Source organism: Panthera tigris, chromosome A2 (assembly GCF_018350195.1).
Source record: "Panthera tigris isolate Pti1 chromosome A2, P.tigris_Pti1_mat1.1, whole genome shotgun sequence".
NCBI classification, from domain to species: Eukaryota; Metazoa; Chordata; class Mammalia; order Carnivora; family Felidae; genus Panthera; species Panthera tigris.
The window spans coordinates 95577303-95605041 of NC_056661.1; the positions used below are offsets into that span (position 1 = coordinate 95577303).

The 27739-nt window shown below is 36.6% G+C and overlaps 1 protein-coding gene and 1 long non-coding RNA gene across 8 annotated transcripts in view; both read right to left on the minus strand.

Annotated features, from left to right (window-relative positions):
- LOC102949850 overlaps nt 1-3373 on the minus strand; it is a 162388-nt gene extending 159015 nt beyond the window's left edge. For 6 of the 7 annotated variants that reach the window (XR_006211171.1, XR_006211182.1, XR_444191.2 and 3 more), the window contains exon 1: nt 3241-3373. This is a non-coding gene — a long non-coding RNA (uncharacterized LOC102949850). Of the gene's footprint in view, nt 1-2808; nt 2891-3240 lie in introns of those variants that run through there. The other variant, XR_006211183.1, reaches the window with a different exon arrangement.
- A 7103-nt stretch (nt 3374-10476) lies between these two features.
- Nucleotides 10477-26597, minus strand: LOC102967656 (sterile alpha motif domain-containing protein 9). Its single transcript, XM_007099342.2, is given in 15 exon segments — nt 10477-10650; nt 23080-23267; nt 23592-23735; nt 23738-23878; nt 23881-24051; nt 24054-24498; nt 24500-24621; nt 24855-25522; nt 25524-25569; nt 25572-25697; nt 25700-26110; nt 26113-26198; nt 26200-26335; nt 26338-26461; nt 26463-26597. Coding segments are annotated over 15 exon segments (3117 nt in total).
- Between the last annotated feature and the right edge of the window lie 1142 nt (nt 26598-27739).

Below are 27739 nucleotides of genomic sequence, written 5' to 3' on the forward strand. Positions count from 1 at the left end.
CCAGGGATTGGGGAGGAGGGAAGGGTACTTTATAATGATGGATATTTATCATTTGTTCAAACCCATAGAAAATACACCACCAAGAGTGAACCCTAATGTCAACTATGGACTTTGGGTAATTATAATGTGTCAATGTAGGTTTATCAGTTGTAACAAATGTAACACTCTGGTTGGGGCTATTGACAATGGGAGAGTCTACTGGGCAGGGAGTATATGGGAAATCTATGTATCTATGAACCTGAAATTACTCTGAAGAAAATGTCTTAAAAAAAAAAAGCCAAGAAAAAAACCCAACTTCATGCTTGCTACTTTTTCTCTATGAGATAAAATCACAATTTCATAAAAAATTGAAAGAAGGATGTAAAAGTATCCTTAAATGATAATCCTTAAGCCTTTGTATATGCTCTATTCATTACTCGTTTTTCAAATGTTTCTTTATTTTTGAGAGAAAGAGAGAGAGAGAGAGACAGAGAGAGAGACAGAGAGAGAGCAAGTGGAGAGATGCAGAGAGAGAGGGAGACAGAGAACCCTAAGCAGGCTCCATGCTGTCAGCACAAAGCCTGATGTGGGACTTGAATTCAGGAACCATGAAATCATGACCTGAGCCCAAATCAAGAATCAGAGGTATAACTGACTGAGCCATCCAGGTGCCCCTATTCATTACTTCTATTTGCTTGTTTTGTGGAAGTAAGAATTGTTTCTAATACATATAAAGAATTAGGAAAAAAAAAAAACAAAAAAACCTAAACTAATAACTGGTAGACATGTAACTTCTTAGAGACTTAGAAAGACACTTTGACAGGACCTATCAAAACAGAAATTGCTATAACTTTGACCCAGCTCTCCCCCTTGTCCCTAGAAATATTCACATAAAGTGCCAACAGATATGTGGGCAATGATCTCACTGTAGCATGGCTTGGAATAAGAACAAATTGGAGACAATTTAAATGTCTATCAATAGGGCCATGGTTAACAAATTATGGCCATCTGGGTTAATAAATATTGTGCAGCTGTTAAAAGAAAGCATAAATATTAAATGTGTATGAAATACTTTTGTGTGAAAGAACTAGGCTACTGAAGAACATGAATAATAATATCTCATTTTTAAAAAAAATTATTTATTTTGAGAGAGAGAGAGAGAACATATGCAAGCGTGCAAATGGGGGGGGGTAGAGACAGAGAGAGAGAGAGAGAGAGAGAGAGAGAGAGAGAGAAAGAGAATCCCAAGCAGGCTCCACGCTGCCAAGACAGAGTCTGACACAGGGCTTGATCTCACAAACTGTGATATCATGACCTGAGCTGAAATCAAGGGTCAGATGCTTAACCTACTGAGCCACCCAGGTGCCCTGATATTATCTCATTTCTGTAAAAATAACTCCTTTATTCCTCTCTTTGCTTCTGTCCTTCCTTTTTCTTTGTAAATGAATTGAGAATGCCCTAAGGATACACATCAAACTATTAGCAGTGGTTACCACCTGGAGAAAGGGAGTGGAAAGATGGCAAGTGAGAACTTTAATCTTTTTTTAAAATTTCTTAAATAATTTTTTTAACATTTTGTTATTTTTTTTACAGACAGAGAGAGATAGAGCATGAGCGGGGGGGGGGGGTGCGCAGAGAGAGAGAGTGAGACACAGAATCTGAAGCAGGCTCCAGGCTCTGAGCTGTCAGCACAGAGCCTGTGCTCGAACCCATGAACCAACCGTGAGATCATGACTGAGCCAAAGTCGACACTTAACCAACTAACTGAGCCACCCCAGAGCCCCCTCCCCTTTTTTTTTACTTTCTGTATGCCTATTATACTTTAATTTTTCTTCTCAATGAATGTATGGTTGTTTTGTAATTAACATTTTTTCCCTAATTTTCTTGAGATGCAATTGACATATAACATTGTATAAGTTTAAGGTGTACAATGTAATGATTTGATATATGTATGTATTGCAAAATGACTACCATGTAAGCTTAGTTAACATCTATCAGCTCACATAGTTACAAACTTTTTTTTCCTTGTGATGAGAACTTTTAAGATCTATTTTTTTTAGCAACTCAGAGTTACCACACTGTACATTACATCCAAGAACTTAATTTATCTTATAGATGGAAGTTTATGCCTTTTGATCACCTTCATTCATTTCCCTATCACCCGCTCTCCCTGGCCCCACCTCACCTCTGGTTGTTTCAAAAAGAAAGGAGGACAAGGAGAGGAAGGAAGGAAGGAAGGAAGGAAGGAAGGAAGGAAGGAAGGAAGGAAGGAGGGAAGGAGACAACAGTTATCTGTACTGCAGAGCCAAAGGACCACCTAATCATCAGCGTTCATGATTGATCAGGACTTGGAAGAATGACTTCAGGTAGGACCAGATTCGACCCCAAACAATTGCGAATATTTCTTATTTTTAAAGACAGAATAGTAGACACCACCACTTCCCTTGGTAACCATTTTCATTTGTAATGATCTTGACAAGGAGATATTACTTTCTTCTGAGTATCTCTGTCCCGAGTGTAGAAACAGAACAGCTGATCATCATATATTAACACACAGCGTTAACTTTCAATTACCCATGATAAGGTTAGGGGAGGAGCAGTGACTTTGATAAGGAAACCCATCCCCCACTTCCCATTGTTATGTTTCCCTTTTTAGAGCCCACCACTGTGAAGCTGGAATAACTTGAAGAACGGAGGTACACTGTACAGGCACAGCCTGGGAGTCAGCTGTGTACTTGTAGGCAAAGTAGTTAAGCTTTCTAAACCTCAGTTTCCTCATTTGGAAATGATTACAACCATAACGGTAATGATGATAATAATTCCTCCTACCTTGCGGGCCAGTTGTAAGAATTAGGGGTGCCTAGGTGGCTCCGTCGGTTAAGCTCCCGACTTTAACTCAGGTCACAACCCCCCGGGTTGGTTAGTGAGTTCCAGCCCTGCGTCAGGTTCTGGGCTGACAGCTCAGAGCCTGGAGCCTGCTTCGGATTCTGTCTCTCTCTCTGCCCCTCCCCCGCTCACGCTCTCTCTCAAAAATAAATAAACATTAACATAAAAAAGGGTTATTAGGATTAATTAAAACACCTTGCTCATAGTAAGTCCTCAGTCATGATTATATTTAATCCAACCCTCTAAGGTAACCCAGAGTGCTAGTGGAGTAGAGCGGAGATAAGAACTCACATCTCTTTACTTCAAGGACCCTACATTACAGGGCTTCTGTTAGTCTCTGTGACAACGGTAACTTTGGGGTTGTTATTACTTTACCTGACGGTTGCTCGTTCGCTGCTCGCCTTGTTGAGATCCACTTTATAGTTCAAGAGAGCCTCACATTCAGTATTCCCCGCTTATCCCCGGATCCGCTTTCTGCGGCTTCCGTTTCCCACCCGCAACCATGGTCCGGAAGTAGATGGTCGGCGTTCTGAGGCGCTCTGTCGCAACGCCTACGTCATTCACCACGCTTCATCTCATCTCCGCAGGCAGTTTATCATCTCGTGTCATCACGAGAAGGAGGGTGAGTACAGTACAATAAGATATTTTGAGAGCAAAGGAGACTACCTTCACATAACTTTTATTATAGTATATTGTTGTAATTGTTCTATTTTATTATTAGTTATTACTGTTAATCTCTTACCTTGCCTAATTTATAAATTAAACTTTATCATAGGAATCTATGTACAGGAAAAAAAACATATATAGCGTTCAGTGGTACCAGCAGTTTCAGCCATCCACCAGGGATCTTGGAACGTATCCCCCACAGTTAAGGGGTGGGTAGAGTATAATGTACACGTATTCTAGAATGTAAAGGGTTATTCTTTACATGAGGAGGATGGGCAGTTTATTCGTTCATCCTCACCAGAAAGGTTCACACTAAAGGAAATGGGATTATACTTCACCAGGAGGGATTTAGATTAGACAGGAAGAAGAACTTCCTGGCCGATGATTTCCTTCCCAGCAGGCCTTAAAAATAGAATACTCACCCGTTTATCAGTTTTTAAGATACAGGCAGTTAGAATAGATGGTTTTTCAAGATCTCTTTTAATATTAGGATTACTTTTATCAGAAGCTGTTTCTAAGAGGAACTCATTTTATGCCCATCTATGAATTAAAGAATTTACAGGGATTTTTTCGTTCCCAAAGCAATGGGAAATACTTTTTGTCTTGCCTTTGTCTCTTTAAAGGCCTATAAAATTATACCAAACTGCTTTAGCAAGCTAAAAAAATATGGGAAGCACACAGAAAGAGATTTACGAAAATATTGTGTGATAAAAATTTACATTTGTATAGCACATTAAAATTATTTACTACAAATATTATTTATAGATATTTGAGTGAACTCTAAGGGGCTTAGGACCGCGTCTGAAATCTAATTCTTTGGACTGGTCGGTCTTTGTAATTGGACTCCACCATGCAGGCAACTGAGAATAAATATAAGGTAACACTGACATCTAGTGGATTCTACATGTTATTGCCGTTGTTTGGGGTGGACCTTAACAAATTTAACATCAACTCAAAGTTAACATCAGTTATTTTAGACACTGGACTGATAGGACCTGAGAGTCCCTTCTCCTTATTTTAAGAGTACATTAAAAAAAAGTTTTCAAAGATATGTTAGTACTTAAAAATTGTTATTTTATTGTTGTTTTCTAATTTAATTTTATTTTGCCAACTGAATGTGATCTGTGTGATGGTGACTTGGAATTTGTTGAAACTTCTTTTAAAAGCCAGCCCTTGCTAGCTTTTTGTCATTGTTCTATGTGCAAACAGAAACAAAATATACTTTGGTTTGGTTTGGTTTTGGTTTTTGCAGAGTTCTTATATATAAGTGTGAATTTGGTTGTCCCAAGTTTTCTATATCTTAAGGATTTGAGGCGTGAGGAGTTACTCACTTTATTATATTGTGATACAAATAAGGTAAAAATCTTCCTCTATGATTGTGGTTTGTCACCATCTCATTATACTTCTGTCAGGTTTTTTGCTTTCTGTATATACACTGTTAAATGCACATAAATTCATGGCTTTTCAATCTTAGTGAAATGGTCTTTTAGATTATGTAGTGTCTCTCTTTGTCCTCATTATTGCCTTTTGCCTTAAGTTCCATTTTATATATCATTAGTATTGCCACAATAGCTTCCCTTGGGAAATTACTTGCTGGGTATTTCTTAAATCCTTTTATTGTTATTGACCTTTTTGTGTCCTTTTGTCTAAGTTGTTTCCCTTGTAAGCCTTACATGGCTGGCTTAAAAACGTCTGGGGCGCCTGGGTGGCTCAGAGCCTGGAGCCTGCTTCAGATTCTGTGTCTCCCTTTTTCTGCCCCTCCCCTGCTTGCACTCTGTCACTCTCTGTCTCTCAAAAAATAAAATACAATGTTAAAAAAAATTTTTTTTAATTTTTTTTAACGTTTATTTATTTTTGAGACAGAGGGAGACAGAGCATGAACGGGGGGCGGGGGGCAGAGAGAGAGGGAGACACAGAATCGGAAGCAGGCTCCAGGCTCTGAGCCATCAGCCCAGAGCCCGACGCGGGGCTCGAACTCACGGACCGTGAGATCGTGACCTGAGCCCAAGTCGGACGCTTAACCGACTGAGCCACCCAGGCGCCCCAATGTTAAAAATTTTTTTAAAAAATCTGAGGATCTCTGTCTTTCAATAGTGAGTTTATTCTCTTTACAAATACTATGATTATTGATATATTTAAACTTACTTCCACAATCTCATTTTGTGTTTTTTTAAATTTACTGTGTTTTCTCTATATTTTCTTTCTCTTTTTATTATGATCCATTGTATATGTATATATATATACACACACATATATATATACTGTATATGTGTGTGTATATTCCTCTCTCCACTATTTTAGGATACATTGTACTATCATTTTCTTTTAGCTTTTTTATCATGAAATCGTTCAACTGTGCAAGTATGTGTATGACCACTCATGTGCCCTCCTCCCAGCTTTAAGAAGTTTTAACCCTAGAATTTGGCTGTAACTGCCTCAGGTTTATTAAATAAGAAAAAAACAAAAAGGACAGATTCAGTTGAAGTCTTTGTGTATCCCTCCTCAATCTCAGTTTTCCTTCTCTTTCTCTCAAGGATTCACCTCTGTTATGAATTAGATGTTTATTAATTCCATATTTGCTTTAACATTTTTTCTGTATTTTCTAGTTTTAAATGTTTTGCTATTTTAAACATCTATATGAATAATATATCTTTCTTATCAACATTATGGTTTTGACATCCATTCGTGTTAGTTGACACGCATCTGGTTCACCACTTTAATTCCTGTACAGTAGTATTCCATTTGCATATATACATTTTTGTCCTACCTATTCTCCTGTTGATGGATATTTAGTTTCTCCTTAAGTTTTTCTTATTTCAAACAATGTTAGAATGATGTTCTTTCGATTTCTCCATGTGCACAGGTGTAAGAATTTCTTTAAAGCAACTCCTTTGTTGATGTACCCCCTAAAATAATCTTGACAAACTATGTAATTTCTTGCACTCTTTAGTGATAGTATTTAAATGTTTTCATTTAAAATTTGAATTGTAGCAAATGATGTGATATTTGGTTTATTGTAAATATTGATATTTTAAAATATAACTGTTCAAAAAATACAAATATCAAAGGAGTTTGATAGGCACCAACACCATCAGTATAAAGTTACATGAGAAGTTCTATTATGTAGTAGTCTGAAATTTTACATTGTTCCCTTTCCAGCTTCAATGCGGGTTTCCAATACACTCTACAGAGTTTTATCCTAATGCATTGTTTGATATTTGAAAATATTTTCTCTATTGCCCTATCATATTTCCTTACAACAAAATATACATCAAAATGTAGACATTTTTTCTCTGTGGCCAAAAGACTCTGAGTGGTAAAACATTTCATTCTGAATTGAGCTATTTGTGCCATTATAAGCAGTACAAAATTGGTCAAGGCAACATAATTATTTTGGTGAATGGTTATTAAGCATAAATATTAAAATTTTACCAAAACCATATTTGGTAAAATATGTTTGAGTGTTTTTCAATTAGTTTATGTATCTATGGAAAAATAATTATTATTGCTAGAAAACTATGAGTGCAGCACCAATCCTATTCCTGCTTTTTATTTTTATAGCTGAAGCTGCTGAGAATATTGTTCATATAAAAAAATGGATGAGAATGGAGTATTTTGCTAGAACCATGTCAATTATTTGAACTTATAATGAGTCATACTGTAAAAAATAATGTAATTATCTATCATAAATGTTAATAACCTGTCAGCTGACAACTCAATTAGATCTGCTTTCAGTTTTGTTGAAAGCAAAGATTTGGAAACAACCTGATTTACAAAATGTTCTGTCATGCAGATATTATAGTCATTCACTTTCTCAGATTCTGGGAAATACACCAAAAAGTCTTTAGCAGTCCTATGGAAAAATTATACTTGTTGCTGTTTTACTTAGAGGCATCTTGTAAAACCAATATAACTAGAAAGTTTGGGGAAAATAAATATATTGTTAAATATATATATATATTTATATTATATATATATAGTCATATATATGATAATTTTTGATAAACATCCATAATCTCATGTTTTAAAGATATTTTCATCAAAATCTTAGAACTATAGATTTATATAATTCAGTGAATTTATATAATTCATTATATATAATATAATATTTATATTATATATAGTCATATATATGATAATTTTTGATAAACATCCATAATCTCATGTTTTAAAGATATTTTCATCAAAATCTTAGAACTATAGATTTATATAATTGAGTCCACTTAGAATGGCAGCCTAAAACTTAATTTGCAAAGCTATTGGCCAAATTAAAGCTTCTGATAGAAAAAGCGTGACTTCCAAAAACAGACACATAGACCAATGGAATAGAATAGAAACCCCAGAACTAGACCCACAAACGTTTGGCCAACTCATCTTTGACAAAGCAGGAAAGAACATCCAATGGAAAAAAGACAGTCTCTTTAACAAATGGTGCTGGGAGAACTGGACAGCAACATGCAGAAGGTTGAAACTAGACCACTTTCTCACACCATTCACAAAAATAAACTCCAAATGGATAAAGGACCTGAATGTGAGACAGGAAACCATCAAAACCCTAGAGGAGAAAGCAGGAAAAGACCTCTCTGACCTCAGCCGTAGCAATTTCTTTCTTTTTTTTTTTTTTTAATTTTTTTTTTAACGTTTATTTATTTTTGAGACAGTGAGAGACAGAGTATGAATGGGGGAGGATCAGAGAGAGGGAGACACGGGCTCTGAGCTGTCAGCACAGGGGCCTGATGCGGGGCTCGAATTCACGGACCGCGAGATCGTGACCTGAGCGAAGTCGGCGCTCAACCGACTGAGCCACCCAGGCGCCCCCAGCCGTAGCAATTTCTTACTCGACACATCCCCAAAGGCAAGGGAATTAAAAGCAAAAATGAACTATCGGGACCTCATGAAGATAAAAAGCTTCTGCACAGCAAAGGAAACAACCAACAAAACTAAAAGGCAACCAACAGAATGGGAAAAGATATTTGCAAATGACATATCGGACAAAGGGCTAGTATCCAAAATCTATAAAGAACTCACCAAACTCCACACCCGAGAAACAAATAACCCAGTGAAGAAATGGTTAGAAAACATGAATAGACACTTCTCTAAAGACATCCGGATGGCCAACAGGCACATGAAAAGATGCTCAACGTCGCTCCTTATCAGGGAAATACAAATCAAAACCACACTCAGATATCACCTCACGCCAGTCAGAGTGGCCAAAATGAAGAAATCAGGGGACTATAGATGCTGGAGAGGATGTGGAGAAACGGGAACCCTCTTGCACTGTTGGTGGGAATGCAAATTGGTGCAGCCACTCTGGAAAACAGTGTGGAGGTTCTTCAGAAAATTAAAAATAGACCTATCCTATGACCCAGCAATAGCACTGCTGGGAATTTACCCAAAGGATACAGGAGTACTGATGCATAGGGGCACTTGTACCCCAATGTTTATAGCAGCACTCTCAACAATAGCCAAATTATGGCAAGAGCCTAAATGTCCATCAACGGATGAATGGATAAAGAAATTGTGGTTTATATACACAATGGAGTAGTACATGGCAATGAGAAAGAATGAAATATGGCCCTTTGTAGCAACGTGGATGGAACTGGAGAGTGTGATGCTAAGTGAAATAAGCCATACAGAGAAAGACAGATACCATATGTTTTCACTCTTATGTGGATCCTGAGAAACTTAACAGAAACCCATGGGGGAGGGGAAGAAAAAAAAAAAAAGAGGTTAGAGTGGGAGAGAGCCAAAGCATAAGAGACTCTTAAAAACTGAGAACAAACTGAGGGTTGATGGGGGGTGGGAGGGAGGGGAGGGTGGGTGATGGGTATTGAGGAGGGCACCTTTTGGGATGAGCACTGGGTGTTGTATGGAAACCAATTTGACAATAAATTTCATATATTAAAAAAAAAAAAAAAGAAAAAGCGTGACTTCATTTTTTAAAATTCAAACATGTGTTAATACACATTTCAAGGTATATTATGAAAGCCAATGAAAAATAAAAGTGTATCTTTTTCTATTGAAAAAGAGGAAGTTACTGTGATATATATAGCTCTAATATAAAATATTCTTTTTGTAAGTAGTAAGTAGTACTGTTTTTCATTATTTAATTTGAAATACACAATATGTAGCCAAAATAGCATGATATATGTGAAAAGCAGTAAGCAAAGACATGGGATTTCTTTTGGTAAGAAAGTGTGTGTGTGTTTGCTTATTGAACTCTCTTTTTTATCTTTTGGAAATCATGTAAAAAACTTAAAATAATTTTAATGCTTTCAAAGACATCATCATATCTGTCTTTAAAACAATAAAGGTATATTTGCTGTAAATATATTGAACCACAATTTAATAGGAACCAGAAACATTTTGTAAGGTGACATCAGATCATCTTATATAAACTTATATAATTATTACTAAGTGGTATATAATTATATAAGTGGTATAAATAATACATAATACAATTTGATAAATATGCTTTCACCATCTCATGGAATATTTCTTTACTAATTTATTGGTTGTTTAATAAAAATAGTGTTTATTCTGTTCCAAGTATTCTGCAAATGTTAACTGATCTATTTCTCATAACAATCCTGTGAGATACCTCCTGTAATTTATCCCCATTTTTTTTAAGATTATTTATTTTTTAGAGAGAGAGTGCAAGCAGGGAAGGGGCAGAGAGAGAGAGAGAGGGGACAGAAGATCCAAAACGGGCTCCATGCCTACAGCAGCGAGCCTGGTGTGGGGCTCGAACCCATGAACCATGAGATCAAAACCTGAGCCGAAGTCAGACGCTCAACCAACTGAGCCCCCTGGTGCCCCAATTTATCCCCATTTTATAGCCAAGGAGACCAAGGCACAGAGAAGCACCTTGAACACTTATACAGGTAGTAAGAGGCACAGTAAGTTTATATCAAACAACGTACATCGAACCTGAAAGATAGCCATTCAGTTGTCATTCCTAATTCCATGCCATAAATTTTGAAACATGAAGTAGTTCTGAACATCTTTCCGGTTTCTTGTAAATGAAGCAGGATCACTTCCTTGCTCTGCTTCAGCTTTCAGTTTAAAGACTCCTTTCTTTTCAAATGAAGGCACCTCCGAGGATTTTGAGACTAGTTGCTAAGAGTAAATTACACATAAATATGTGGGAAGACCCCTTTTGGCATTCATTATTTCTTACTAATGTTCTCCTTGCATGACTCTTATGGGACTTTCTTCAGGAAGGATTGTGCGGTAACAGGAGAGTGACCAAACGGATGAAATCATTAAAATGAACGTCATTTATCCCATCTTCCTACACCACTATGTAAGTTCATGACATTCTAGCATGGGCCAAAATATCCTGTTCTTAACACTCTGCTTCTCTATCTTAAAACAAATATGCATAAGGCACAAAAAGACCTTTGGATTACAGTACATTAGTCAATCATTAAAGAAGAAACCAATAACTCAAACTGCTTCTTTATGTGGTGCCCCTGAGGTTTTTACATTTGGGCTGGACCCCATAATAAAATTTAGAAAGGGAAGAGCCATGTCTCTGTATCAGCCAGGATAGGCAATTTATGTTGTAGTAACAAACAACCCGCACATTTCAGTGGCTTCAAACAACAAAGTTTCATTATCTTTCAACCTGCATTCTTGGATTAGCTGGGCTCTGCTGTACATTATCTCCACTTTGGGCCCCAGGCTGAAAGAGCTGCTTCTATCTGGGGTGTTACCAGTTATTGTAGCAAAGGAAAACAGGGCTCTGGAGTGGTTTGCTCTGGTAAGTCAATACTCTGAGCATTGTAGAGTGGGAAGGATGTTTGTGAAAAGGGTTGGACGAACAGAACAAATTATATGAGTCTTAGAGTGAATGGAGCAGGCATTGTTTTTATGTAGATCACTTTTAGGAAAGAATAGATATGAAAATTAAAAGTCTAAAACTCATTTATTTTCCCATGCCCTGGTATGCATTGAAAGGCTTCCATCTACCCCACAAAAACACAGGTACTCTGGTTTGAAGATCCATGGTTGAAGGGAATATAATTAGAAGTGGAATTGCTGGATTAGAACATGCACATCTTCAGCTTGTAGTGTATTGATAAATGATTGCACTAGTGCTTGTTCCAATTTTCATTTCCATTGGCAGTGGACCAGTGTTCCCTTTGTTCTACGTCCTTGCCAACACGTACTACTGACAATCTTTCAAAAATTTTGCCGATCTGATAGGTGTGATTCATTATCTCTTTGTTATATTGAGATTCACATTTTTCTTTCTGCTACTGACTTTGAGCATCTGTTCATATGTTTGTTGAACATTCTGATTTCTCCTTCTGTAATTTATTGTTTCATTCATCCCTTTTTCTACTGGATTTTTTTGGAGGGGGGGTCTTGTTCTTGTCAATGTATAAAATATTCCTGTATCATACTTTTACATATATACAAACATTTACATATATAGAGCTCATTTATCCCTCTGCTTACTCAGCATCTTCACTTGGATGTCTCTGCTTTTATATGCATCTTAGACCTGCTATGCCCAAGATGAAATTCTTGATCTTCCCTCAATATCACCTCTATTTGCAGTCTTTCCCATTTCAGTTATTGCAAACTCCATCTTGGGGTGCCTGGGTGGCTCAGTTGGTTAAGCATCTGCCTCTTGATTTCGTCTCATGTCATGATCTCATGGTTCATGAGTTTGAGACCCTAGCAGGGCTCTGCACTGACAGTGTGGAACCTGCTTGGGATTCTCTCTCTCTCTCTCTCTCTCTCTCTCTCTCTCTCTCTCTCTCTTTGCCCTAACCCACTCATGTGCTCTCTCTCTTTCAAAATAAATACCTGGAAACTCCATCTTTCCAATTAGGCTAAAACTCTTAGAATCATCATCTACTGTTCTCATTCTCTCCCAACCAGCATTGAATCTGGCAGTAAATTCGGTCGACTACACTTTAAGAATACACCAGAATCTGACTACTTTTTGTCACCATCTTCTCTGGCTTGGATAATCACAATGGCCCATGGCCCATAGCTTGTCTCCCTATCTCCCTCCTTGTTCCTGCCCACCCTCTCCTCTACCCCTAGTCTACTCTCAAAGTCTTGAGAAAATAAAAAAGATTGCTACTTTCAACAAAACTTTGCTAATGTGATAATTTTTGATAAAAGCAAGCAGAGGGACTCAATGGTTTCTATCTTACCCAGAGTAAAATCCAGTGTCCTATCATGGTTTATGCAAACTCATCAGGTCTGGCTTCCATCTACCATCCAACTTCATGCCCTTCATTTTCCCACTTGCTTATTCTGCTCCAGTTACACTGGCTTCCTTTTTGTTCTTCAGATATTTCCAGCCTGTTCCTGCTTCGTGGTCTTTGTGCTTACTGTCTTTTCTGCTTGATGGATTCTACATGACCTGCTCCCTTATCTCCTTCAAAGCTAGGGTTCAGTTTACTTTAATCACCTTTTCAGTGACACCTTTCCTGAACCTACTGTTTTAAATTGTAATGAACTTTTCATCCACACTCTCCGGCCTGCCATTCCTTATATCCTTTCTCTGCTTTATTTTTCTCTTAGGCTTACACTAGGGATATACTAAATAATAAGCTTATTTGTTTATTTTCTGACTCCCTCTAGTAAAATCCAAGCTCTGAGAGGGCAGATAATTTTGTGTTTTGTTCACTGTTACATTCCTACCGTCTAGAACTAATGCAGAATAGGAATTCAACAGTCTTGGAACGAGTAAAAACCTATTTTGCTTTTACATAGACAAATGTATGCATATTTTCTTTTATAGCTTCTAATATCCTGTCTTAGGATTATCTCCCACTTAGACTGTACTTTTACTTTCATAGATTTTTTAAAAAAATTTTTATTATTTTGAAATTCATTTTTCTTTTTTTATGTTTATTTATTTATTTTGAGACAGAGAGACTGTGCAGGGTAGGGGCAGAGAGAGAGGGAGAGAGAGATTCCCAAGCAGACTCTGCACTGTCAGCATGGAGCCCAATGCAGAGCTCGAACCCATGAACCATGAGATCATGACCTGAGCCAAAGCCAAGAGTCAGACACTTAACTGACTGAGCCACCCAGGTGCCCCTGAAATTCATTTTTCTAAATATTCATCTGCCACCAGAGCACCTAAATATATTAAACAAATACTAATAGATCTGAAGGGAAAAATAACAATACAATGATAGTAAGGGACTTCAATATACCACTCTCAAAAATAGACATATCGTATAGACCAAAAATTGATAGGGAAACATTGGACTTGAAATATATTTTAGATCAAATGGACCTTACAGGAATATATATAACATTTCATCCAACAGCTGCAAAACACACATTCTTCTCAAGTTTACATTTAACATTCTTGAGGATAGAGCATATGTTAAGTTACAAAACAAGTCTTAGCAAATTTAAAGATTGAAATCATACTGAGTATCTTTTCTGACCAAAATGGTATGAAACTAGAAATCAATAACAGGAGGAAACTGGAAAATTCACAAGTAAGTGGAAATTAAACAACACACTCCTGAACAACCAAGGGGTAAAAGAAGAAATAAAAATGGGAATAAAAAATATCCCCAGACAAGTGAAATTGTAAACACAACATACAAAAATCCAAAAAGTCAATATGCAAATTTGAAAATTCAACATGCAAAAATTTAAAACTCATGATATGTAGCAAAAAGCAGTGGGAAGTTATAACAATAAATGTTTGACTTAAGAAAAAAGAAAGATCTCAAAAAAATAACTGAACTTTACACCTCAGAGGATTAGAAAATGAAGAGCAAACTAACCCCAACATTAGCAGAAGAAAGGAAATAATAACAACAAAAAATCAGAGTAGCAATAAATGAAATAGAGACCAGAAAAACAATAAAACTGAGAGCTTTATTTATTTTGAAAGATAAAATTAACAAACCTTTAGCTAGACTAAGAAAAGAAGAGGAAGACTCAAAAAAATAAAATCAGAAACGAAAGAGGAGACATTACAAATGGTACTACAGAATACAAAGGATCATAAGTTGACTACTTCAAACAGTTATAAGCCAATAAATTGGATAATGTAGAAGAGATAGATAAAGTCTTAGAAACACACAACCTATGAAAACTGAATCATGAAGAAATAAATAAGCTTAACAGACCAATAATGAGTAAGGAGTTGAGTAAAAAATCAGAAAGCCCCCAATAAAATCCAGGCCCAGGTGGTTTCACTGGTGAATTCTACTGAACGTGTATAGAAAAATTAATGCCAATTCTTCTCAAACTCTTCCAAAAAATTGAAGCAGAGGTAACACTCCCAAATTCATTTTACAAAGCCAGCATTATCCTGATACCAAAGCCAGATAACGACACTACAAGAACACTACAGGGCAATATTCCTGATGAACATAGGTGTAAAAATTCTCAACAAAATATTAGAAACCAAATTCAACAGCACATTAAAAGAATTATACGTCATTATCAAGTGGCGTTATCCTTGGGATGAAAGGATGGTTCAACATACACAAATCAAAAATGAAATATACCACAATATTAGAATGAAAGATAAAAACCACATAAACATATTAATAGATATAGAAAAAGATACATTTGACAAAATTTGACATTCTTTCATGATAAATACTGTCAACAAATTAGGTATAGAAGGAATGTACCTCAACAGATACAAGGTACTTACAGATTGTAAGAGATAATAAATTTTAATGCTATTACTACCAAAAAAATGGAGTTCAAGTTCAGTATGGGTCAGGAATTCAAACACTACAAGACTACAAGAGACTGAAAAATTGTTTTCTGCTCTTTACTCTAGTTCCCAGTCCCACTTACTCAGCAAAAATTACCATGGGGAAGGATTCACAGGTTAAACGATTTATTTTTTTTGCTTTTGGAGGTCTTCCAGATTCTGATCTGCCATGTTCCTCCACATTGTCATTGAAAATGGGATTCGTTTCTCCCGGTCCTTGGAAAGTTTGCTCCTCTGACTGTACCTGGCCTAATCATTTCCCCCCAGGTGTAGAAGTGACTGCTATTCTTTGCTCACGTATGAGGAGCTTACTCCTCTGAAGAATGTACTTCATTCAGAGTAAAAGCATCCATTGCTGTTTATAATTTTAATGAAAAGAATACTTTTAAATTTATCTGGTGTTTTCCTGCTAGCATGCATAGGATGGTCTATCCTACATCTAAACCGGAAGTGGAACTCCCTTGCACTTTCCCCCCCTTAACTTCAGGGTTAAGTGACACACACTTAATTGTATACATTTAAAGTTTAAAATTTGATATGTTTTGGCTGTTTATATTTTTTAAGTTTATTTTGAGAGAGAGAAGAGAGAGAGCAAGTGCACAGGCATGTGGGCCGGGGAGGGGCAGAGAAAGTGGGAGAGGGAATCCCAAGCAGGCAGAGCCCCACAGGACAGGGCTCAAACTCATGAGCCATGAGATCATGACCTGAGCTGAAATCAAGAGTCAGTCACTTAACTGACTGAGCCACCCAGACACCCAGGTTGTTTACATTTTTGACTATTCATTTTCTCTCCTGTGTTTTTTGATATCATTCCTACTTGCATTTAAATGTTTTTGTGATTGTAAGTCATATTGCTCACTGGAATATAATTTCCATAAGGGACATGTCTTCATCAGCACTTTATCCTCAGGGCTTGGAATAATGTCTGACACATAAGGAGTAAATGGATGAGGAAAATATACAGATTTAGATCTGGAGTTAATCTCTGCTAAGCCACTTACTAATTGTGTGATCTTTGCAAAATACTTAGCTTCTCTGAGTGCAGTTTTCCCCACCTGAATACTAGGATGAGTGTGTCTACGTTGTGAGATTTGAATTCAGATATCAATATAGGACAGGAGTTACCTGGCTTTGTAAGGATTCACGTGAAAAAAATGTGAGTGTTGTAGTTGATTCAATATCAGTCAGGATCATGGTGTCTACTGACTGGTAAAAAGAAGTCAGGTATAGTCTTGGTGACATTAGGCAGTTTAACGTTTATATAGCACAGTAGCCTATGGGTTCAACAGGTTAGAACTTGTCTCCTGAATTGTTCTACCCTGAGCATGAATTTTAAGAATGAAGTGAAAACTGGAGCACTGCCAGGAATGAGCTACAAGCATAGCGATGGGTCTGGAAACGATCACATGTCCTCATAATTTTAGATCTGGTGATGATGGGTGATTTTGTGGATTATTTTAAGTGAAGACATGATTACTGTTGGCTAATATTTAAACTGTCTTGTAAATAGTGAGGGGACCTATTCTTTGTTCTGGAAGGAATGCTTGGCACTAACTGGTGTCATGCACAGGGACATGCATTTTGAAATTAATACAGGGAAAACTCTCTCACACGTAGAGTGCCTGGCAAAATAGGGCCTTACCTGTTACCTGCTAAGCATTCAGGTGGCTGAGTGACCACCTGAATTGTCAGGGAAATTAGAGCAGGGCTAAGTGACACTGACAAACCTCTTCCAACTCCGTTTCTGTGATTCTGTGACTCACAAATTGAAAGCCACTAAATTATACCAGATATCATATGCTGAAGGCTGATTACCACATAGCCTGGGTAGGGTTCCTAGAGGAAGATCAAAATAAATGGATAAAGATTGACTCAGTTGGAGGTTGGGATTTGTAAATAAGCAAGGAGGCCTCCCTGTCGACAAAGAAATGAATCATCAGGGGTTTTGAGTGGCTGTTCCTAGTAACCTGATATAACATGAAGTACATTGGACTGGAATAACCTGGTTCTAAATCTCCACAGTGTTACCAATTCTACCTGAAGTTCTGTTATTACCTGAAGTTCTACCATTAAGAGTTTTCTTTTTGAAACTTAAAGTGTTTTGATTTGTTAGTGGTTACCTATTTAAGTGAATTAAACCAGTGGTTAAATTTTTTTTAATTGGTGGAATGAAAATTTTTTTCAAATAAAAATTTATATGGGACAAGAGCATATACATTTGTAAACAAAATGAAAAGTGTTCTGGATAAAAATGGAAAGCTGTACCTACTGAGATTGTCTTCATTTTCACTGTACTTTCTTCCTCAAAGACCCTCCACTAAAATTTTGGGTTCTTCAGGGCAAGGATTAGAAAACATTCCATAAAATTACTGTCAGCAGTCAGTAAAGGGAGGGTTATACAGAATTTCTGACCTGAGGAGTGGGAAAGAAGAAAAGAGGCAGATGCAAATTTTTCCCATTTTCTCATTTTTGGAGAGCCTGAGACTCTAGGCTTCATAGTACCAAAAATGAGATGTTTCCTTAAGGTTTGCATCTCTTTTGGAACTGGCTGACCTCATTCCAAGTTAATCACATCCAGCCCCTAGGAGATGCTTCAGGACAAGGCCAAGAGCATACATAAATCAGTAAGATCCCAGCAGGAAATAGATGTTACATGCAAACTAGTATAATTTGGGGAAGATAATTTAAGGGAATATACCCAGAAGCGTTAGTGCAGGAAACCATAAGCACTGTCCTGAGCTTAATGGCAGTGGAGTTGTTCCCCGTGAGGCCTACAGAAATGAATACACGGAGAGGTTTTAGAGTCCAAAAGGAGAGAGAGTCTTGTCAAGCAGTCTCACTAGAAAGAAGTAATTACCTACCTGCTTCCGATTCTGTGTCTCCCTCTCCCTCTGCCCCTACCCCACTCATGCTCTGTCTCTCTCTGTCTCAGAAATAAATAAATATTAAAAAAAATTAAACAACAAAAAAAAGGGCGCCTGGGTGGCTCAGTCGGTTGAGCGACCGACTTTGGCTCAGGTCATGATCTCACAGTTTGTGAGTTCAAGCCCCGCGTCGGGCTATGTGCTGACAGCTCAGAGCCTGGAGCCTGCTTCTGATTCTGTGTCTCCCTCCCTCTCTGCCCCTCCCCCACTCATGCTCTGTCTCTCTTTCTGTCTCAGAAATAAATAAACATTAAAAAAAAATTTAGGAAGAAGTAGTTACCTTTAGTCAGGAGCACAACCAGAAAGATGTGCAAAGAGGTGAAAGGTGACTTTGCAAAGAGGAAGCAGGGTAATAAATATCTTACTCTTCCCCTTCCCTTTAGTTTCTTACTGAGGCCTCCTAAACAGCCAACCCCAACTGGAAGCCAGAGAGTGAGTATGCCTTTGATGTGGTCCACACAGGTGAGCATCTTGGGCAGAAAGGAGAGTGAAGAAGGTGGAGAGCAGAACCATGGACAAATGGAAGTTACTAGAACCATAAAAAACCTTTGGAGGATAAAATCTACCAACTAACATGTTTTGGATGCTGGCTAATGCAAAATAATGAACTAAACATAGAGTAGAGGAGGAAATTATTCTTCATTTTTCTAAAACCTTCAATAATGGTTCAGATTAGAGAACTGCTGAGCCTTGGGGTGTTAGACAGTGAACTCTAGCTTCTACGACCCTGCAGTGACCTGAGCATGTCATTCTCTTCATTCCATCAGTAGAGCCTAGCAAGCACTGACTAATTCCATGAGCTTTATAGTTACTGTTTTCCCTCTAAGTTGTAAATGCCAGAAGTATGAAACCGGGAAGTACACCTCTTTTCACTGTATCCCACCCAAATTTACCACAGAGGAAAGGAACTGCAGTGCTATAACATTCCAGGGGCTATTAACAGTTATTTTAAGTCATATATATTATTTATACATGTATTTCATATGTATTATATGTATGTTATACACATACATATGTGCATATACATATATATACGTATACATTAATTCATTTATTCAAGGTTACCTAAATTATAGAAAACTTACAAAATTGACTAAAAAAGTAAGTTTGAAAAGTCTTATCACTATTAAAGAAACTGAGGGGTACCTGGGTGGCTCAGTAGGCTCAGAGCATCTGACTCTTCCTTTTGGCTCAGGTCATGATGTTGTGGTTTGTGAGTTTGAGCCCTGTGTTGGGCTCTGTGTTGCCAGCCTGGAGTCTGCTTGTAATTCTCTCTGTCTCCTTCTCTCTGCCCTTCCTCTGCTCTCTCTCTCTCTCTCTCTCTCTCTCTCTCTCTCAATAAATAAATAAATAAATAAATAAATAAATAAATAAATAAAAATAAAAAGAAACTGAAATCATGGTTTTAAGCCTTTCTACTAAGACAACTGATAAGCCAAACAGGCTTACATACAATTTCAGGAAACTTAATTATATATATGTATATAAACATATATATGTGAATAAATTTTTAAATATAAATTTATATATAAACTTACTGTTTGTTTCCAAAGTTGGTGTGAATTATTGATAGTATTCTCTTAACTTTTTTTAAATGAAAAAACTTTGGAGGGGAATATTACAGATTCACATGTAGCTGTTAAGAAATAATACAGAGAGCCAGTGATATAGTCAAGATACAGATAATTTTATCTCTACAAGGATCACTTCTATTACCCTTTTATAATCACACCCATTTTTCTTTCTACTTCCCCAGACTGGGGCTTAACTCCTGGCAACCAATAACCTGTTCTCCAATTCTATAATTTTATAACTTCAAGAATGTTACATGAATTGAACCACTCAGTATATAAGCTTTTGGGATCAGGTTTTTTTAATACTCTGCCAATTCTCCAATTTGTTAAGTGTGTAAATAGTTTGTTTCATTTTATTGCTGAGTAATATTTCATCACATGGAGGGTTCTCTAGTTTAGCTATTTACCTGTTGACGGACATCTGGGTTGTTCCCAGTTTGGGAATATTATGAATAAAGCTGTTTTAAACATTTATGTGCAGGTTTTGGGATGAACATAAGTTTTCATTTCTCTGGGATAAATTCCCAGGAGTGCAATTGTTGGGTTGCATACTAGTTGCACAGTTATATTTTTAAGAAACTGCCCAACTGTCTTCTAGGGTAGCTATATTATTTTATATCCCATCTGTGATGCATGAGTTTCTCTGCATTCTGCCAGGATTTAGTATTGGCACTATTTTTTTTTTTTTAATGCTAGACATTCTTATAGGTATGTAGTGATAACACATTGTGGTTTTAGTCCACATTCCCCTAGTGGCTAATGATGTGGAGCATGTTTTCATGTGCGTATTTGCCATCTATAGTCCTCTTTGAATGAAGTGTCTCAATGTCTTTTCATGTCCCTTGCCCATTTCTAATTGGAATGGGTGTTTTGTTTTGTTTTGTTTTGTTTTTAACAGTTGAGATTTGAGCATTCTTTATATATTCTGGGTATTAGTCCTTTGTCAGATAATGTGGTTTGCAAATATTTTTTCTATTCTGTATCCTGTCTTTTCACCTTCATATAGGATGTTTCATACTAAGTTTTTTATTTTGATTAAGTCCAGTTTATCAATTTTTCTTTTCATGGATGGTGCTTTTGATGTCAAGATTAAGAAGGCTTTGCCTGTATACCAAAGATTTTCTCCTGTCTTTTTTCTCTTAAAGTTTATAATTTTATAAAGTTAAAATATTTATTATTAAACCTAAACCTTTGGTTAATTTTGAGTTAATTTTTGCATAAGGTATGAGGTTTAAATTGAAGTTCATTTTTTTAACCTATGGATGTCCAATCACTCTAGCACCATTTGTCAAAAAGGCTATCCTTCCTCCATTGAATTACTTTCACGACTTTGTCAAAAATCTGTAGAGCGTATTTACCTGAGTCTATGTGTAAATTCTCTATTGTGTACCATTGATAGGTGTATCTATCTCTCTGCCAACACTACATGGCTTTGATCACTAAGTCTTGAAGTCAAATATATTCTTCCCACTTTATTCTTCTTTTTAAAAATTGTTTTTAGCTATGCTACTTCCTTTGCCTTTCTGTATAAATTTTACAACAATTTTGTCTATATCTACAAAGAATTTTGTGAGGATTTTGATAGGAATTGCATAAAACTATATATCAACTTGGGAAAAATATATAGATACCGTTACTATATTGAGTCTTCTAATTCATGAAAATAGCGTGTATTTCCATTTATTTAGAACTCTGATTTCTTTCATTAGCATTTTGTAATTTTCAATATAAGAGTTATGCACATGTTTTGTTAGACTTACACTTAAGCATTTCAGGTTTTTTTAAGTGATTACAAAAGGTATTGATATTTTATTTTGATGTCTATGTGTTTGTGGCTCATTTATAGAAAGACAATTTTTTTAATAACGATTTTTTATTTGGGTACAGTTGACCACAGTGTTATTTTATTTTCAGGTGTAAAACGTAGCTGTTCAACATCTCTATGTTATGCTATCTATGCTCACTTCAAGTGTAGCTACCATCTATCACCATACAATGCTATTACAATACCATTGACTATATTTTCTAGCTGTGCCTTTTATTCCTGTGATTTATTCATTACATAACTAGAAGCCTGTATCTCCCACTCCCCTTTGCCCATTTTGCCCATCTCCTCTCCCCCTTCTCTCTAGCAATTATTAGTTTGTTCACTGTATTTATAGGTCTGATCTGCTGTTTGTTTGTTTGTTTATTCATTCATTTTTTTTTAACGTTTATTTATTTTTGAGACAGAGCATGAACGGGGGAGGGTCAGAGAGAGGGAGACACAGAATCTGAAACAGGCTCCAGGCTCTGAGCTGTCAGCACAGAGCCCGACGTGGGGCTCGAACTCATGGACTGTGAGATCATGACCTGAGCTGAAGTCGGCCACTTAACCGACTGAGCCACCCAGGCGCCCCTCATTTTGTTTTTTTAATTACACATATTTTTTTTGAGTTTATTGTCTATTTTATAACTTTTGAAGTTTATACCTGTTTACTTTTCACTCTTTTCTTATTTGGAATAAGTGATTAAGATCATACATTTCTTTTTTTCTAAGTTTTTTTTTAAGTTTATTTATTTATTTTGAGAGAGAGAGAGCATGAGAGCAAGTGGGGGAGGGGCAGAGAAAGAGAGAGAGAGAGAGAGAGAGAGAGAGAGAGAGAGAGAATCCTAAGCAGGCTCTGCGCTGTCAGCACAGAGCCCGACATAGGGCTTGAACTCATGTACTGTGAGATCATGACTGAGCCAAAGTCGGATGCTTAATTGACTGAGCCACCCAGGTGCCTGAGGCCATACATTTCTTACCATCCAACACTTTCACTGCATCTCACGAGTTTTGAAATGTAATGTTTAAATTTTTATTCAACTATAACCACTTTGAAATTTCTTTTTTGGTTTTCTCTTTAGCTCATGAGTTTGTTTTTTTAACTTCTAAATATATAACTTCTAAATATATAGAGGTGGTTCTATTCGGTTATTTTCATTAGCCGTTTCAAACTTGCATTACAGTCAGAGAATGTGAATCTCTATAAGTTTATTACTCGAAGCTGGTAAGACCTCATCTCTAGACAATAAATTACCACAATCTCAAGCAAATACCAGCCCTAGTTGCAGTTTCCTTGATGGTTATGGAATTTTTAGAGAAGATCAAAATGACCTCAGATATGAGGACATTGTTTTAGCCAATGCTTATTTTCTAAAAAAGGATCAGAAATGGACAACAGTAGGAGAAATTAAGATGGCAGAGCAGCATGGAGTCCCTGAGTTTCTCATCCCTGAAACGCAGCTAGATCAGCACGGAACCATTTTGAACACCTAGAAAATTGAGCTGAGGATTAACATAACAATCTGCATAACTTGAGCTACAGAACTCAGCAGATAGGCTGTGCAGAGAGGTGAACTGGGAGAGAGAGTTTATCTTCAATTCTTCCAGTGAGCAAATGGCATACAAAGGATGAATAATATGCACTCCACAGTACTTCCCACATTCCACCACCTCTGTTTTTATCTGAATTGTAGAGTTGGTGCTTTTTTTAAAAATTTTTTTTCATTTTTATTTTTTATTTTTTAAAATTTACATCCAAATTAGTTAGCATATAGTGAAACAATGATTTCAGGAGTACGTTCCTTAATGCCTCTTACCCATTTACCCATTCCCCCCCACCACAACCCCTCCAGCAACCCTCAGTTTGTTCTCCATATTTATGAGTCTCTTCTATTTTGTCCCCCTTCCTGTTTTTAAAAATTTTTTTTTATCTTTATTTTTTACTTTTTAAAATTTACATCCAAATTAGTTAGCATATAGTGAAACAATGATTTCAGGAGTAGATTCCTTAATGCCTAGAGTTGGTGCTATCTTGCCTTCAAGTTTTTCTGTTCCCTAGAAAACCTTCTTTTTTATGATTCTTAAGAATTTTTCACACTATGATAGTAAAATGGTTGTATCAGGCATATATGAATTAGGAAGAGTCAGGAAAGAAAAGAGCTTTGTTTCCCAGTAGAAGTATTTTGTCTTTTCAGGATATTCCTAGCCACATTTTCTATGTACTTTCTATTATAATTGATTTTCACAATCATGAAGAAACAAAAATCTTTAAAGTTTTTATGCTGCACTTCAATTTTTTTCAATTTAAGCTCTGTTCTTTGACAGATAGTTGTATTAGAGCATTACCATCTGAGATCTTTGTACCTTTTACAGGATTCTGTGATTTCATGCAAGTTAGGATCACTGGAGGTTTCTCACATCAAATGTACTATTAGCTACTGCTAATAGAGGCCTGGAGAAAATAGACATAATTTTGTTCTTTAAATCATCAATAAGGAGCAGTTCAAGTAAGTTTTCCTGATGGTTGGTTCCCCCAAAGGTGTTTAAATTAATCACTTATTCTCCAGTTTCAGAAAAATCCCCTGTCTTGTTTTTCAACATAGCACATCTGAATTTCTTCCTTAGTTCCCAAAGAATACACAGAGTCAAGGTAGTCCCACCACAACCTGGATGATGCTATGAATGAATATTATTGGCACATATTGGTTTAGAAGAATTTGCCCAGTTTTGAACCACTGCTTCAAGTTTTTCATATTTATCCTTTTTGATGGAAAAAAAGTTGAAGTTCCACTATGATATTTTCCCACCTCGATAGAAGTCTTCCTCTTCTGATGCCTAGAATTCAAATACTTTGTTTCTGTCCTCTAAGACAGTGTCTTCATATTCACTTTAACAAAGAATTTCCAGAACAGTCATGACAACTTCTTCCTTTTTTTTTTAGAAGGACAGTTAGATGAACCAATAGATGGCAAAAAGATTGAGTGACAGATTTTAGTTGAAGAATAGTACCATTTATTTCTTCAAGACTTAAGTCAGAAACACATTAGCTTGGGGCGCCTGGGTGGCTCAGTCGGTTAAGCGGCCGACTTTGGCTCAGGTCATGATCTCACGGTCCGTTAGTTCGAGCCCCGAGTCGGGCTCTGTGCTGACAGCTCAGAGCCTGGAGCCTGTTTCAGATTCTGTGTCTCCCTCTCTCTGACCCTCCCCCGTTCATGCTCTGTCTCTCTCTGTCTCAAAAATAAATAAACGTTAAAAAAAAAAAATAAAAAAAAATAAAAAAAAAGAAACACATTAGCTTGATAGCTCATTTTGCTGGTTTATTAATCTTGTTTTGAGTAGGCCTTTCTATCCTTGACACATATGTGAGTATACACAAATACACGATGTATTTTTCATTCCTTTGAGATCTTGGTAGAAAGCACAGAAGGTCTCAAGGAGGAGGTCTCTTAGGTCATCCATGGAAGAGAGTAATAGAATAATAAAGAGAAATAGTTTTTCTCTTTGCAAGGAACTTGGATCTAAGTGTTTATATTTTTCACTGTTAAGGTCTAACCTGCCATTGCTGAAAATCCAGCTGGGCTGTTGATAAAGATTCAGACTAGAAATCTTCTCATTTTGTATTTTTTCCCCCTACACATACAGATTTGGAAAGTGAAGATTTGCTTCTTGGCTTTCTTTGTAAGCTTTGACTACCCCCCTTCTCACAGATTTAGGATTAAACTCCAACACAGCAAGTCATTAAATTTCCTTTAGGGAATCTAAGTGTTTTATTTGATTCAGATGGCATTTATTTGTCCCAAGAATGTGTACTAGTCGTGGTTTGAATGAATTATCAAACAAATCCTGATTTCCTGTCAATAATTTAGCAAGTGTTGGTCCCTTACTCTCTTTTTTATTCGTTTTTACTTTGCATGTTTCTTCTGCCTCTTTTCTAGACTCTGACAGTGCTTTCAAATCTAAATGCTCTGAAATCTGCATTATTTTTCATGATGTCTTTAGAGCTGGCCCATCTCACATGAAGACTGAATATTTTGGACTTAGTTTCCATGTTCTGTTGTTGTGATTTTGCATTTTAGTATGGAAATAATCTTGTTCATATTCAGAGTACTTTGTAATGACCTTCGCTTCAATACAAATCTGTCAGGATACCTACGGTTTAGCAGTAAAACGTCTACAAATCTTGGCTCTCAAATGTACTTCTTTGCTTTTTGGACCTGATGGTCTTTAAAATACTGGTGGATCATCAATTTAAAATGGTCAATGAGGGCTTCCTTGGTGAAATTGGTGACTTTCATGTAAAGAATTCTTCCATAGGGTTTGCCTTTAACTCCAAAATGAATGGTTGGTGCCATTAGTAGGTGAATTTTCATACAACCTGAAGCAAATTGGAAAACTTCATTGCTAAATTTCACCTTAACATCTCTTCTGCAGCTGTTTCTCTATTTTCACAAATAGGTTTTGAATTAATTTGTTGGATCAGTGAGATTGAGTGGTGGTCCTGTTTCATGCTGTAGACTAAAATTCGATTTGTAGTGATATGGATTACAAATTCATCAAAAAAGTATGATACACATGTCAGTTCTCTGGATGGCTGCCTTTCCTTTGTGTCATCTATTTCATCTTCCATGAACTCAGTTTTTAGTGACTGTACCCACTGTAGAGGCATTAGCCATAACTGATTTCTCTGTATCATTTTGCTTTTGCTTTGAAGTTTCTCCATTTTCTTCTTACATCAAATGTTGTATTTTAGGAACATTTTTACTACCTTTTCCCTCTTACATGTCTGACCAAGATCTTCAGAGGATGTTTTCTGCAATTATTTGAATAGCTGTTCTATATGGATAGCTCATCCATGTGCTATGCCCATATCAACAAGGTGATTTTTAGTTAACCACTTCCAAGATTACTCTATGCATATCTTTTGCAGTCAAGATTTCCCTGTGCTTTTGATTAATTCTATGACTTTCCAAACATCAATTTATATCTTCTGTTCAGTCATCTGTATTTTCTGGTAGGTTCAGTGGCATTGCCATTCTGATAGCTGTATATAGAAAAAGAAAAATTATTTAGTATTTTTATAAGTAAAATTTCAACTAATTTTTAAAAGGTTATATAAAAATATATATAATTATAAAAATTTCATATAAAATTTAGAATGTTTAAAAAGATACACATGCCATCTAATTATCTTCCTGAGAGGAAATTACCATTACCAGTTTCTTCCATATCCTATCAGAAAAATACTTCCAAGCAAATACATAAGCACTTTTTTTTCACACAAAGGGCAACATAATATACACAATTTCCTTCACTTGCTTTATTCACTAACTGTATCTTCGGGATACTGCTGGTCAATATATAGAGAGATGTTTCATCCTCATTAATGGCTGTTTGCTATAATGTGTGTTAACTGTATTATTTAAAAATACTCAATTCAGGAGCACCTGGGTGGCTCAGTGGGCTGAACGTCCAACTCAATTTCGGCACAGGTCATAGTCTCATGGTTTGTGAGATTGAACTCCATGTTGGGCTCTGTGCTGACAGTGCAGAGCCTGCTTGGGATTCTCTCTTTCCCTCTCTCTTTGACCCTCCTCCACTCACACACTGTCTCTGTCTCTGTCTCTGTCTGTCTCTCTCTCTCAAAATAAGTAAATAAACTTTAAAAAATATTCATTTCAGCTGTGGAAAATAAGAGAAACAAAGGATGTGTGAAACTAAATAGAGAAGGTTGAATGAAGTAAGGAGGACATAGAAACTAAGTATAGAAGCAAATGGTTTGTGAATTATATTATGATAGATGTAGATAAAGTAAATAGAGCATATGAGTGTTAAACATAGGAAGGAATAGAAGGACCAAATAGATATCAAATATTCATAACACACATGAAGCATTTGATACTTTGAGGTCATAATTGGGTCACCCAGTGGTGATACCCATTCTGATCCCTTGTACCCTCTACTCAAGGAACACAAGCAAGATCAACAGCTGCTTGTCAGGCTAATTGATGAGCTATAGCTATGGTCAGGCATATGTGTCCCTCTGCATCTCTCTGATTAGAGCAAATGTATGTATCAACCCAGGGTGTCTCCCGCTGTGGAACTGCCTTGGACAGACCTCAACTCTGGTTCTCAAAATTACACAATCAGTGGAGAATGCTGATATAGCAGAGAGAGG